Source organism: Rattus norvegicus, chromosome 15, assembly GCF_021556685.1.
Source record: "Rattus norvegicus strain SHRSP/BbbUtx chromosome 15, alternate assembly SHRSP_T2T, whole genome shotgun sequence".
Classification (NCBI taxonomy): Eukaryota; Metazoa; Chordata; class Mammalia; order Rodentia; family Muridae; genus Rattus; species Rattus norvegicus.
This window is the reverse complement of record NC_141548.1, coordinates 3,215,045-3,230,278: the sequence shown is the minus strand read 5'-3', so window position 1 is coordinate 3,230,278 and position 15,234 is coordinate 3,215,045. Positions and strand designations below refer to the sequence as shown.

Here is a 15,234-nt window from a genome sequence, read left to right as displayed (position 1 = left end):
ATGAATATATGACACGCGCTTTTTAAAACTTCACAGATTATATTCTGCATTTTTGCTTTTTTAAATTTTATTCTATATCTCTGAGCATTTTTCTATTTCTTTGATAAAGTATGGAAACATTTCATGATTGCCCTACAATATTCTACTATTGAAATATTACCTTGCTATGTAATACATTTTCGGTATTGTTAATGATCAAGTTTGTAACTGGATATAGAATATTTGTCCATGTTGTCTACTTTTTAATAAGTAATTGCTTCAAAAAAATGAAATTTCTGTTACGCTTTGGCAAAGGCTTTCCAGAAATGCACTCATTTATCTTCCCACTGAAAACGTTCTGGAGTGCTTTTCCACTTTATTGTCCTCTCAAAACAGAGTGGCTGCTTTTTAAGAGCATTACTTGTTGTTTTGGGCCTGGAGCGTCTCTTGAGAAGATGAGTAGGTGGGGCCACACCTTTGTTCTGCTATCTAGAGTCAGTCAGCTACTTGGGGCTCACTGTCTGCTTTGCCGCAGCCTTTCAAACCGAGATTAGATAGAGTGGACGGAAGAGCAGTTGAGAGGGTTGGGGGGTGGATCAGTGCATGGGGCCTCTGCCCTCTAGCTTGTTCCTCAGCTTCCTCAGTTTGCCTTTACCCAGCGGACTCTGGAAGACCAAGCACATCTAAGTCCAGTTCCTTTAAGTAATATATTTGCATTTACGTTTCTCAAGTAACTGAGCCTCAAGAAAAATCACATTGCTTCACTTTTAACACTAAAGTTAGGTCCACTATATTTATCCGGTCCCTTCAAACTTTTTATTGCTTCAATTGCTGAGCTATCTTCCTCCCTTCCCCTCCTCCTTTAGCGGCCCCGAAGATTGAACTGAGTGAGGCCCTCATACTCAGGAGACAAACACTTTACGGCTGAGCCAGGCCTTCGTTTCCTCTCCCCCATCTATGCCTTGATAGTGTTGGACTTGTTTCTGACATATGCCAGACCAAGGAAATTGATCACCATTGTATGTGCTCAGTAAATGAATGCCGCTGGATGTTGTCCTCGGCTAACGTAAATATTATTACACAGAGAATAAAGGAGGAATAAGCAAAAGCTATTTGGGGCATAAAGCATTTACTGATTCCACCCCCTGTGTTTTCCTGCAGTTTATTAGTGATTCATTATCGGCTTCTTCACTCACTGTAGCTCACTATAAACTTGAGCATCAAGTTTATACTGTGGCTTTAAATGCTTGTTTCACAGCTCAGGTATTGAGGAAAGCAAGGTAATCTGACATGCGTGGCAAAATAGGGCATTGGGTAGTTTGGTTCGGAGGATGTAAACTTTATTTAGTGCATATGTGGATCACTTGGGTACATACTAAAAATACCGGTTGTCGGGACCTCGCCTCACTTAGATTCTAATTCACAGTTTAATGAACCCCAAATACATTTATATTAGGTAACTGTTTAAGTGTTTCTGAAGTTCAAGAACGTAATTCAGCGCGTCTTGCAGCTGTTGCCACGCTTATAGTTTTCCCCAGCCTGAGGTTTCCCAGGTGGCTGCTTTTCCTCTGCAGATGAGGTTTTGCGGGCTGTTAAACCGCGTCCATGATTTGTCCTGACAGCGTCCCTTTCCCCAGACTGTTAAAGGGACCTGAGCTCGCCGAGGTAGAGCGTGCCCATGTGACTGCGAACCCGGTTGCCAGCGGCGCGGCCATTTTTGAGGCGGGCACTCAACCTTGTTGCCCTGTGGGGCCGAGAGGGCAAGGGGAGGTGGTTACCAGGACTCAAGATGGCCACCGTGCCCCCTAGCCAGCCCTCTTGCTGGTCAGCTAGCCCGCGTGGCAGCGAGCCTGACCGAGCCTTACGGGCAACGAGCCTCGGCGCTCAGCCCTGGGGGCGGGGCTACAGCGGACCGACAGGGGCGGGGCGTCCGCCCTCCTCTGGCCGCAGCCAATCGGTGCATGGGGCCAGCTCGCCCCGGGCCGCCCGCGCGCGGGGTGTGTGAGGACGCGCTCTCCGTCGCTGAGTGCCAGAGCTGGGGAGCAGTTGCTGTGGTACCTACTGCTACCCAGACAGACGCTGAGCATCGGACATCGGGCGCGGGGCGCTGCGGTGCGGGACCGGTAGGTGAAGTCATGACGTCCACCAGGTAAGCAGAGGGCGGCCGCCTCAGCTATGACCCGGCTGGGCGTGAGCTTGCAGATTCAGGGAGAACTATTGCCTCTTCCCTAAGTCTAGAGCCTCCCTTTGCCGCTGGCCCCTCTTCTGTCGGACGTTCCCCCTCACACTTCTCACTGGTGCATTTCTGATTTCTTCTGAAGTTTTTGGGTCTGTAGCACAAGGCGCTGCCCTATTTGTTGCCACTTGCTTGAGGTGATCTTTGCTCAGATTCCAGGGTCTGTGGCTTACTTGTGTGTGTAATGAAATTCTCATGAAAACTATCTCCCGCCCCCATCGACCCACTGTGGGATGATCCCGGCCCCAAGGGAATGTGCCCTGTACAGTGTGTGCCCATTCCTCTGTGTCATGACTTCTGACAGAACTTCATGGTTAGCCATGAGCAGATTTGTAAAGTTGGCACCTCTCACGTAGATTGTTCCCAAGTTGTGAAATTGTGTGTCCCTAAAATGTTTGCCTATGACTGGAATTAGTACTTTGGTTCTCGAAGGTACCATATGTCTGCCCACTTTTATATTAGCGTCACAAGTGATATCGATTTTGATAGAATGAAAACAGACTCACCCAATCACAGGTCCAGGGTGTGAGTGTTCCTCTTTTTTGGGTTGTGGCGATGGTGGGGAGCAAGTGGTTATATCTTAAGTGGCCTTGCCCACTTTATTTAGCTTCTACCGAATGCTTATGTAAATGTGACTGTTTATAAAAAAAAGTAAGTTTCCTCATTTACCCAGTGTTTTGGAATGCCTTTTTAAAAACAGTTCTTGGCTTTTATTTTCCAAAAGAAAGGGAGGCCCCAGCACAGATTTGAAGAGAAGTAATTTGGGGCCATGAGCTTTAAAGGACCTAAGTTCTAGTAATTTAATTGCTTTTTGTGGTAATTCTGTTACTAAATTAGAACATTTTCCTCAGGTATGATAGGACACAGTGGTGCAGATCCAGGATGATGCCTTTTCTCTTACATTTATAATGATGTAGTAAGGTGGACGAATTCGTTATGCAGGAGAAAGCCAGGTGTGGACATATGGAGACCCATATGGCCTCTTCGGTAAATGACATTGCAGTATATACATCTATCTTTTAAAGCTAATGGCATTTTACCGTAAATTAGGGTAGTGCCGTACAGTGGTGGCTAATTTCCCTTCTTTTCATCCGGATGTTCCTTCCCATCCCTACAGGATTAGGTGTGCTGGCCAAAAGTGCTTTCTAAAGACTTTTTTAAATGTCCTGGGAACTGAACGCAGGGCCTTGTTCCCAAAAAGCACACCCTCCCTGTGGTTTTAATTGCCCATTTTACGCCAGGCCACTCCTCACTGGTGAAATGCCCAAATGGGTAGCATGGAGATGTGTTTGTAATGTAGCAATGAGTAGTTGTTTTCGAAAGTCTGAGTTATACCAGCCTTGGGTCTATTTTGAAAAGGCGGATAAATGATAGTGACGTTTCCTGTCTGCTTCTTCAGGGTCCGTTAAAGCCCTGAGTTACAGTGACTTGGCTTGGGGAAAAAAAAAAAATCATACTTTGCTATAGGAACTAAATTGAAGAAAAGTTGAGTGCCTAGCACAAAATCGATTAGTAGCAAAGTTAGGAATCAAAATCTAGATCTTGATACCTTTGTAGAAACAGTACACTAAATTTTCTGGAAAAAAATGTATTTCAGTGGTCAAAAACTTACAAAATGTATAGATGTGAGACATCTGTAGGAACTATTTTGCTTTCCTCTTTCTGGTGGCTTGGTTCATACCAAGTGTCGGCAGGGAGGATGAGGAAGGCGAAGTTTGACAGTTTTGAAAGTGCCCAGGGAGGACTGCAGCTACTGCAATCACGTCATTGTCTTTATCAGTCAGCATGTCAGGCGTGTTCCCCTGCACTGCCCAGCCTAACAGTAACCCAAAAGCTGAGTCTTAATACCCTCTTCTGGTGATCCCATGTCCTGTGTCCATGCCATTACCCCACACCTAAAATAATTGTTGCTAAATATAGCAACGTGTGACTTTGCAATGATTACCAAAGAATATAGGATTAGAAACCAGACACACCTAGAATCTAATTGAGGCTCTTTTCTGATTCCTTTCTGCCACTGGCATCTGTTTAATGAGTAGCCTCACTGCTGTGTTACTAGGAAATTGAACCTTAAAACTTTATTTTGATTTTGATATTTTGAGACCGGGTCTCACTGTTAGACTAGGTAGCTTAGAACTTGCTACAGTAGCCCTCCCTGGCTGTCCTCAAAATTGGTATCCTTTTGCTTTGATCTGAGTGCCGAGATTATAGGTGTGTCCCACTATCTGTACAGTGCTTTTAAATTTCAAGACATTTTCTGAGTGGAATCTAGTGTTTATCTTAAAAGCCTTTTTCCTCCCTAGGAAATGATGTCACTTGAAAAGACATGTTTAAAGCTTCACTTTATAAACAGGGAACAAACTTACCTGTATATTTGCCTCATTTTACAGTCGAAGACACTAAAGAGCAGTAGTAGTATAATTTGCTCAAGTTCACATAAATTGTTACATATTGAACCAGAGCCTAGATTTTGAGATAGCTAACTTAAGCTGGGCTATGCCGTTTTTAGTGTACCAGTTAATTCTTAAGACTTTCTAATTATTTCAATTAGACTATTAATTATTTTTTCAAGATTAAGGTCTTGAATGATTTGGCTAGAGGTAGTCTGACTATCATAATTAGTATTTTGTTCTACTTGTTGTTAGTGATGAGGAAGCTAAATTTTTGGCTTACAAAATTGGTTATTTTTGGAGAACTACTTTTATCCCTCGTTATGTGTATCAGGTTCTAAGTGAGCTTCACTTGGGCCATGTTACAGCATAGTTGATAAATTAATGTTTTTGTCACTTTTTTTTTTTTTTTTTTGGTTCTTCTTTTTTTCAGAGCTGGGGACCGAACCCAGGGCCTTGCGCTTCCTAGGCAAGTGCTCTACCACTGAGCTAAATCCCCAACCCCTGTTTTTATCACTTTTAATTGTTTCAATAGGAAAGTTAAAGCGTAAGTTAAGTTTAGGAAATTTAGACAGTGTTGGAATGCTTTTCTTCCCTGTGTGGAAATTGTTTCCCGAATGGGAATGAAGTGATACATTCTTGTTAGGCAGGAGTAGAGTCTGAGACAATGTAGATCTTTCACTACAACTTGGTGTACTTTGTAACTGAACAATACTTTAAAAATCTCTTGGTTAAACATTGCCTCATCTTCCTAACCTTGTGCTCAGTCTGGTTTGGGATTGTTTACACTGGGAACCCTGTTGGGAGTAACGAGGGTATTTGCTGTGCAGTCTTATGGCCAGGTTTGGCGGAGATTATTTTGGGACTCCTGAGTGTGACTGTGTCCATCATCATCATCATCATCATGCTCGAGCTGCTGCTGCTGTGGGTTAAGCCCACACGGGAAAGTTCTTGTGGCCTGTGGGTGGGGTCCTGGGGTATTTTTCTTTTTAAGGCTCAGGACTTTTGAGGTGCATCCAGTAGAATCCTCCAAACCACTCAGACGGAAAACATTATATGGAGACAGAAGTAGGGTTAAGAGCTATTTTAGTTGAGCTGTTTTCTTTGAAGCAGTTAAGCAGAATTTTCAAACTCTTTAGGACCTGCGAGTTTTCCTTTTTCCTTCCTTCCTTCCTTCCTTCCTTCCTTCCTTCCTTTCTTTCTAGATAATTTAAAAATTCAAATTGCTATATAAACTTTTATGTCGTGAGATTTCCTGATCAGTGACTGTCTTGGAAAACTGAAATAGGAACCGTTTCTTATGTGCAGTGTTGTCAGCTGTTAATGCTCATATTTATAAATAGGTCATCTTTGTTTGAGAAAACACACAAGGTTTTTTAACTCCCAATCCTTCCAGCCAGAGAATTGCTCCATTAAGCAGAACTGTCAAGGGTAAACCTGGAACCAAATGATGGTCGACTGTCCAAGTGTTAACCCTTTCCTGCTGCGTTTGTCCAGCAGCCATGCCTTTCTTTATTTCTGGTTGTTGCTTTTAAAAAATGCTGCAGTAGAACATGAATGAAGCCATCTTATAAACCAACCAGGTGACCGCATTTCCCAGTCGCCCAGAGCAAGTGCTGGATGATGTCTATTAGCTTGACATAATCACTGTTTAGGTCTTTTTTTTTTTTGTTTTGTTTTTAATCCTTGAAAGTGGTCCATTTGGAGAGTAAATGATCTGATTGGCCACCTCATGTATACAGTGTAATCATATTGTCATGGGAGCTTTAGTTGAAATGTTATTTGAAATAAGGCTATGCCCCTATTTCGTCTATATCTGGATGCTTCTCTCTGGCCAAACATTTTTATATTAAAAGAGTTCTGAGCATCTCAGTGTAGTATATTGAACAAGAAAGCACGTTATGTGAAGTTTAGAATCAGGTATTTGCTCTCTGATTTTTGAGAGGTTATGTAATCTCGCTGAATTTTTTTCCCTAGGCATTCTTTCCAAGTCTGTTAAGCAGAGATAGTAATAATAATAATAACAATAACAACAACAACAGCTTCCCTATTATTGTTACATTGTGAAGATTTAAAAAGAAGCTCGCATGGTGGAAGGAGAGAGCCTGTTCCTACATGCTGTCCTCTGACACCCACTCAAGTAGCACACGTGCGCGCGCGCACACACACACACACACACACACACACACACACAGAATAAATAAATAACTGTACAAAAACAGTTTTATCTAGCTCAGGGGAACTTGCTATTTAGTGAAGCATTCACTTCTTTTCAGAACTGATTTACTGTGAGGAGAGCAGGGAACTATTAGAGAAGTCGGGAAGGAAGATTTTGGGAGCTTCCGGTTGAGACTTCAACAAGTCAGTATGCTGAAAAGAATTTCCCAATAGGAAATTTAAAAAGCAGATAGTGCTGGTGAGAGACAGACCATTCTAGAACATGAAACCAGAGACAAGAATTAGTGCACAAATGGGGGGCTACAAAGCCAAGGTTTATATTTTTTCTGTATATATATACAGTACATATACTGTAAAACCATTGAGCCTACATTAGCATTTTTTCTCAGTGCTGGAGACTGAACCTCTTATCACACAGACTACACCAGTGAGCTGCATCCCCGTGTAGCTCAATGTTGACAGCATAGTTGTCTGTGCAAACAACACTCAGCCACTCAGCTTTAGTTACAGGACAGTTTTGGGGAAGTTCCCTTTTACCTCCTTTCAGTTAATCCTTCTCCGCCCAGACAGCTACGTTCATTCTTCCGTTAGCAATGATTAATTCGCCCGTTCTGTAACTTCGTATAAAGAGTCTTGTACACTAAGGGCTACTTGGGTTTTGTTTATGGTGATAACTTTGAGGCTCACCCATTTTGGTGTGTCAGTAGCTTATCCCTCTTCGTTCCTGAGAAATGTCCCATTGTTTGTAGGTAGCAAATGCAGTCTTTATGTTGATTGCAGTTTTTTGGCTGTGATGAACAAAACTACCCAGGGACATCCTGTTTTTCTTCTGTCTTCCTTTCTGTCCTGCTAAGAGAGTACCCAGGCTTTGCACACGTAGGCAGTGGGTCTACCACCTTTCTCTATTCCTTCATTCAGAACACTGTCCCACACCTTTGTGTAAATGTGGCAGTGTATTAGTCAGGGCTCTCTGGAGCAGTAAAACTGATGATTTAAATTGAAGGGGATTTATCATGACTGGCTTACAGGGCGTGGTCTGTGTGGATAGTCCAGCAGTCGCTTCCAACTCTGTGCAAAGCCCAAGATTCTGCTAGTTAAGTATGCAGTATACAAAGCTGGGTGTCTCGGCTGGTCTTTGGTCTCTGTTGGACTCTTGAAGTGAACCAGGGAATGAATGCCTTAGAGTAGGATGGGAACTTGGCAGGGAAAGTGAGGGCAAAAGTCCTTCTTCCATGTCCTTTCAGGTGGGCTGCCACCCAAAGGTGGTCCAGATTTATATCCAATCAAGAAAATCTCACAGGTGTGCCCAGATACTTAGGTCTCAGGTGACTCCAGATACAGTTAAGTTGACAACTAAGCGCACTCCTGTCAACCTGACACACAGTCAATCCCCTTAAACGATAACCTCGTCCACTTAACATGACATGACAGTTCCACATACAACCGAAACACATTATATTTCAGAACTGGTAGCAATATCCTTTGAGGAATGCTTAGGGCTTTAGTGTCTTATAAATGTGATAACCACTAATATATGAATTGATTTCATGTTACATCATAAAGCAATAGAGAAATACGAACATTGCATAATGTGTATAAATACATATGCAGATACATTCTTAATGAAACAGGGTAGACATATTCATGTCACTTACATTCCATGTTTCTACAACTGGTCACATGACCTTAACTGGTATTTATAACTTCCTTTACTACCTAGTCTGTATTTTCTCCACCCTCAGAAAGCACTTAGCAGGTCTTGGTGCTTTCCTGGAGGAGTGACCCATAACTTCATTCCTGAAGGGTCTGTGTGCTTTGTCGTCCCGCCTGGACACACATGGTAACACCAAGAGACGTACTCCCTAAGGGATCTTCTGTTCTCTACTTCTTATCTAATTGTGGAGAAGCAATCCAGTTTCCCCTTGGCAATCTGGATCAGTCACTTCCCCCTAATACTGTTTTTCCTTTTTTAGCCTTTTGGCTTAAGGGCATCAGAAACCCAAAGTGGCCAGAAGTCTGAGCTTTCAGTTATGTGGAATGTTGTGTGTGTGTGTGTGTGTGTGTGTGTGTGTGTGTGTGTGTGTGTGTGTGTGTCTTTAGGGAGAATCAATCCCCATTTGGGAACCAAAATTCTAGGCCATCAGATAAGGTTGCAGGACTGGAGTCCAACAATTTCCTAGTGGGTCATTAGGGGTCACAGTAAGTAGAATCATTCCTTTCTTACCGCTTGATAACGGGGCCTGTGAGTCCTGGCTGTGTGAGGAAACCATACCGTGTATTGGACATTGATTCAGAGTGTATACTGCCTTCTGGAGACCGACCCCTGCACCGTCATTCCTGAGTAGTGTTACCCAGTTGCCCTGCAACTGTGTCTTCAACCATCCCACCATTCTGTCTGCTCAGACGCTTCAGGATGGTAGGAACATGGCCAGACCAATGGACTCCGTGAGTACGGGCGCACCATCACACTTCTCTGGCTAGAGTGAGTCCCTAGGTCAGAGGCAATCTGTGAAATGTCCCCCCTTTCCCCCGTTATTTTTCCCTATGGAATGAGGAATCAAACCTAGGGCCTTGGCTACGTCTCACTGAGCTGTGTCTCCAGTGCCTACTCCCTTGCATGGTTTCTGAGTCAAAGTCCCAATGTGTAATCCCTACTGGCCTACTAAAGCTCGCTATGCAGACTACTTTAAGACTTGCTGCTATCTTCCTGTTTCTGCCTTTTATTTAAGTCTTAACATCTGGGAATTTTCTAGTCAAATTTTTATTTCCTGTTATTTCAACAGAATTTATTTTTTTTTCCTGTATGGGTGTTTTGCTTACATGTACATCTGCACAGACTATGTGCTCGAGGCCAGAAAAGGGTGTCAGATTCCTTTGAAGTGGAATTACAGATGGTTGCAAGCTGTCGGGTGGGTGCTGTGAATCGAACCTAAGTCCCCTGGAAATAGGTGCTTCTAACTGCTGACCCATCTCCAGCCTCCTCGTTATTTTCAGTCTCTCTCCCTCTGTCCCTGCCCTTCTGTCTCATTCATTTGAGACAGTGTGTGTGTGTGTGTGTGTGTGTGTGTGTGTGTGTGTGTGTGTGTAGCACTGACTAGTCTGAGACTTGCTGTGGCAGACCAGGTCTGACTCATAATTTGAGAACCTCTTGTCTCACAGCCCTGTTGAGTGCTGGAACTAGAGTTGTGTGACACAATGATTGATTTGTATCACTGTTACATTTATTTGTGTGTGTGTGTGTGTGTGTGTGTGTGTGTGTGTAGGTGTATAGTGTGAATACCACATTGTGGGTGAGAGGTAGAGGACAGTTGGGAAGATTTGCTTCTCTCCTTCACCATATGAGTCTTTGGGATGAAATCCAGGTCGGTAGCCTTAACGGCAAACGTCTCTACCTGCTGAGCCATCTCACCAGTCCTTCAAGTTTTTGGTGGTGTTGGTATGATTACTTTGAGTCATGATTTTACCATGTGACCTAGGCTAGAATTACAATTTCATTTCATTATATTATCATTTAGTCCATTGATATCTACAAAGACTAGCTTTATGGCCTGGACTGTTTTGGTGAATAGTACATTTGATTTCGAACTCTTTAATTTGCACACACATGTGCGTGCGTTCGTGTGTGCGTGTGTAGATCCAAGGTGGATATTAAATGTCTTTTTCTATCTCTCTCCATCTAATCTTTTGAAACAGGGTCCCTCACAGAGTCTGCAGCTTATTATGATTAGATTGGTCAGCGAGCCCTCAGGATCCTCATGTCTTTGTCTCCCAGTGTTGGGGCATCTAGAGGTGGGCCACAACACCCACCTTTTATGTGATTTCCCTCCTGGGCTTAAACCTCCATGTAAGTGTGTGTGTGTGTAATCACATGTACCATGGTTAGAATATGGGAATTGGCTCTGTCCTTTTACGGTAGGAATTCTGAATGTTGAACTTACTTAGGTCGTCAGACTTAGAAGCGAGGACCTTAACCCACTGAGCCATCTTGCCAGCCCTTTTGGTTCTGAGGTCCTCATGCTTGTGTAGCTAGTAAGCACTTAACCATCCAAGCCTCATTTAATAATGCTTTGAGTGGAAACCTCATGCAGCAGTGCTTGAGTTTAGCATTTTGTAAACACCAATTTGACTGTTTGTTTTAACTGTTTTAAAGATACCAGTGATACAGTACAAAGTAACTTTAAAGCAGACATCAGTTTATACTCACAGGGTTGAATAGCTAGCACTGCAGTACAATTGTAAAACATTTTTATCAACTTGAAAATGAAACATCATAGCTGTTAGCAGCCACTCACTTTCTATTTATTGTGCATCCCAAACCATCCTTTGGTAACTGTGAAATCTGTTTCTTTTGCCTCTGAATTCTTGCTTTGTTTCCTTTTCGGGACAGAGCTTCTCTTTGTAGCGCTGGCTGCCCTGATACTAGCTCTGTAGACCATGGTGGCCTCGAACTCCGAGATCATCCTGCCTTTGCCTCCTGAGTGCTGGGATTAAATGTGTGTGCTTACTCTGTTGTGTCATGAGCACAAGCATGTAATTTTAGTCCCATGTGAACTTTTTTCTTTTAAGTTTTTAAAAAAAAGCTTTCACTTATTTTTTTTTTAATATGTACATTACGGGAAACAAAACACAAGAAGGCAAGAACAAAGTCACCCAGGCACAAGCAGCTCAGCTCGATGTGTCGTTCTAGATCCCGCAAGTGTACATACACTTGGGTAGTGGAGATTATATAGTATGTGCCATGCTTCCCCCACATTGTGAATATTCACCAACTAAAAACTGCTACACAAGGATTTTTGATGACCAAGAGTACACCGTGCCATCTCAATCTGTTAGAGGGAACTGTAATCCTGTCTTCCTTGGCAACAGAAATTTCATAGAAGACAAAAACAGCAGCAGGCCTCTCCTGTGTGAACCTCAATCCTTTCAGAGAGTAAAATGTTTTGCAAGTTCACCCAGGTCGTTTGAAGTCATGGCATTTCATTCCTTGTAGTTGGATACATTTTGGGTGTGTAGATACATTTCGTTTACCCAGCTATACGGGTTATTTTCGCTCTGGCTACTGTAAGCATCCGTGTGTACATTTTTGTGTTGCCATATGTTTGTTTTTCTTAGGAAAGGATACAGCTTCATAGGATAATTTTATGTTACTTTGTGAACAAAAATTCCTGGAAAGAAGCTGACAACAAAAGCTGACTGACTCATTAGAACTTTAGTGATGTGGGGACGATGGAACACTGCCAGGCCAAATTATCTTGGGCTATCTTTAACACACTTAATAACCACTTATTGTCTTCCTCTCCGTGTGACCTAATATCTCTGTGGCCGTTAGGTAAACCTTTTGGAATGTACAAACCGACCCCTGCAGACATCACCTGAGGCCTGTAGCTGATCTCCCAGCTTTCCTGATGTTTCTACCGATGTATTCAGAAAGTGTCTCGATTTATGGTTTTCTTACTGTAAAACTTCATTAAACTCTTACACATTGGAACCTGGCATTTGGGGAAACTTTCTGGGTATGAACAAACCATTTCTTTTTGTTTCTTTGAGGTAAAAGCTCCCGTTTTTGTGTTTTCTTTCTTCTCTGTCTCTTCTTCCTTAAGACACTGCAACCCTGTGGAATAACGTGGCGGCATCATTTTATATTTCCAACCGTGTCTGAGGACTCCAGTTTCTTCACATTCCTGCCAAGACTGGCTACTGTTTCCCAGTCTGCTTAGAGATCCTGGGTGCCTGTTGAGGCCCGTCCTAAACCCTCAGCCAGACTCACAGCTGTAAAGCCGGAAAGCCGGAGCCTGTGCTCGTGCCGTCGTCTTCTTCCCAGGCAGACACGGGCGCTTCAGGCCTTCCCTTGTCTTCCTTGAGCTCGGCCACCACAATTTTAGGAACCTTCTGGATGTTGCCTCTGTGGACCTTCTCCCTTACACTTTCCCCTTTATGTTTCTGGTTAACTTGTTTGCTCCAATGCTTCAAGCAGCTGGAGTGCAGCCGGTTGCTTTCTACAGAGCCTCTGGGGAGACTCAGCACAGAAGCTCAGGACCAGGTCAGACCCTGGGGAGCCTTGAGCTTTTGAAGGGACCCCACCAATAAGCTGAAGTGATAGAGCTTTGACAGTGCACCAACACATTTCTCACCCCTCCAGGGGCTGCCTAGCGCCTGGGTTCAGTGTGCGAGGGCTGTTTTTTTTCAGAATTACTATGGACCTAGGGAGAGGCAGAGAGGACTGTATTGCTGCGATAAAACTGTAAAAGCAACTCAGAGAGGGTAGGGCTTACTTCTGTGTACAGTCCCAGATCCCAGTCCATCATCAAAGGAAGGCAGCACAGGAACTCAAGCAGGGCAGGCCTCTGGGGAACCCAAGCTTGGCTATGAAGCAGTGCTTAGTGGCCGTCCTCCTGGCTTGGTTAGTTTGCTTTCTCATACAACCTAGGACTGCCTGCTCAGGGTGCATCCCCACCCCCATGGGCCTTTCACATCAATCATTAATCAAGAAAATGATCTACCAACCTGCCTGCAGGTGTTCTCTCAGTTGAGTTTCTTCTTCCTAGATAACTCCAGCTTGTGTCAGGGTGATAAAAATCTACTAGGGCCTTCAAGTAAAACCACGAGAAAGTGAGCGACTTTCATGCATTTCAGCCACTCTCCCATAGCTGTTTATGCATTTTCTTCACGTCTGGAACTCTGTGATCTAATTGTATAAAGATGAGTCAGTCTTGCAGTCTGAACATAATTTATTTATTAAAACATTAAGCCGGGCGGGGTGGCCCATGCTTGTAATCCTTGTACTCCAGCGGCCCGGCCGTGAATCACAGAGCAGCCCAGGCTACATGGCAAGACCCCGTCTCAAGCAAACAAATGTCAATATTTCGGTATTATGTTCAAGAAAGATAACGAGACAATCGTTCGTTTACGGAGTTGCTTTGTCAGTCAGGCCAGACCCTGTGAGGAAAGCCCTGGCACGGCCCCAGTCGTCTGTGAGGAAATAGCACAATGCTTTAGATACACATCACTTTTCTTCTGTAGCGTCTTCAGCCCTCTACTCTTCTGGTAATTTCTGCAACAAATGTGAATATTTAGGGGCTAGAGAGATGATGATGCAAGGGTTAAGAGCCCTTACCTAGCCCCAGATTAGTTCAGTTCCTAGACCCCTCTATCCCTGTGACTTCAGCTCCAGGAGATCTGCAGCCCGATTCTGGCTCTTGAACATATGTGGATGTTCATATTCATTCTCTCTCTCTCTCTCTCTCTCTCTCTCTCTCTCTCTCTCTGTAAAGAAGAATAACATAAAATGTTAAAGAACCGTATGTGTGTTCGGATTTCAGCTTCTTGGGGCCAGCTTTACCTTGCTCATACACCAGGTTTTTTAGAATTCCTCGGGCCTTCTAGGTGATTGATTTTGCCGCTCTGTGGGAGTTTCCTGGTAGCTGTCCCCCACCATTGGAGCTAGGATGGGATGAACTTCCATATGTTCCTCTACATTTGGATGAAACATTTGGATACATAAACCACAAACCCTGCTATTTATTCCCCAGAAGAATCTGTTGTCAAAGGCAATCTCGAAGGGGACTGACTGGTCTGGCCACCCATTCTCAGAGCCCATTAAAATAGCCGGACTTAAAATGGAAAGCAGGAAGGGGAGATTTATTCAGTGTGGTTGTTTGAAAGGAGGGACAGAGAGACCCGTACCCAGTCGTCCCCAATCGTCCCCAATCTGTCTTCAGGATCCTGGAGTTTAAGTACAAGACCAGGGATGTGCACATCTGTGTGGTCTGATCAAGGCGTCTGCTTTTCCCTCTCGCCCTGTACGGTGGTCTGACAAGCTGTTAGAGCTGTGTGAAAGCTTTCCTGGAGACAAATCCTTTCTTTCTCTAGCTCCTTTCCTTCTCACAGCATGAGATTCCTGGAGAAAGCCCCATTTTTTTGGCGTTCATTGTCTCAATAGAGAGTCAGATTGAGAGATGCCAGTGTCCCTTTAGAATATCTTTATTTCTGCCAGTCCTGTGCAGCTCCCTGTGCAGTTAAAGATGGCCTATCTCTCCTTATCCTCTTGCTGCTGTCTCTCAAGTGTAGTGGTAGGACTATAGGTGTGGGTAGTCATGCCAGCCGGCTCTTACCCATTTTAAAAAATAGTTGTCGTTGCTAGGCATGGTTGTGCGCCCCTTTAATCCCAGCACTCCAGAGGCAAAGGCAGAGAATATCTCTGTGTTTGAGCTCAGCCGGGTTGACATAGTGAGTTCTAGGACAGCCAGGGCTACACTGAGAAACCCTGTCTTAATCCTCTACCCTTGTCAACAGCCTCCCCCTCCCCGAAAAAGTGACTTGACTGTGGCCTTCGCTCCATTACTATAGAGACTTGGGGAAAGTTTTTTCCATGTTGGTACATGCAGCTCAGTATAGCCTAGATCCATGTTCCTCGTATGCTCTCTCCTACTCGGCTTCAGGATAAACCTTTGA

The 15,234-nt window shown here is 43.9% G+C and overlaps 1 protein-coding gene across 8 annotated transcripts in view; it reads left to right on the top strand.

The window, feature by feature from the left end:
* Adk (adenosine kinase) overlaps positions 1–15,234 on the top strand; it is a 381,245-nt gene that overhangs the window by 23,556 nt on the left and 342,455 nt on the right. For 4 of the 8 annotated variants that reach the window (XR_015637888.1, XM_087585013.1, XM_087585010.1 and 1 more), the window contains exon 1: positions 1,983–2,128. Coding sequence is in view for 2 of the 4 variants with exons in the window: in XM_087585010.1 (XP_087441136.1) it covers positions 2,115–2,128 (14 nt within the window). In the remaining 2 variants the exon portion in view is untranslated. 8 annotated transcript variants of the gene reach the window in all.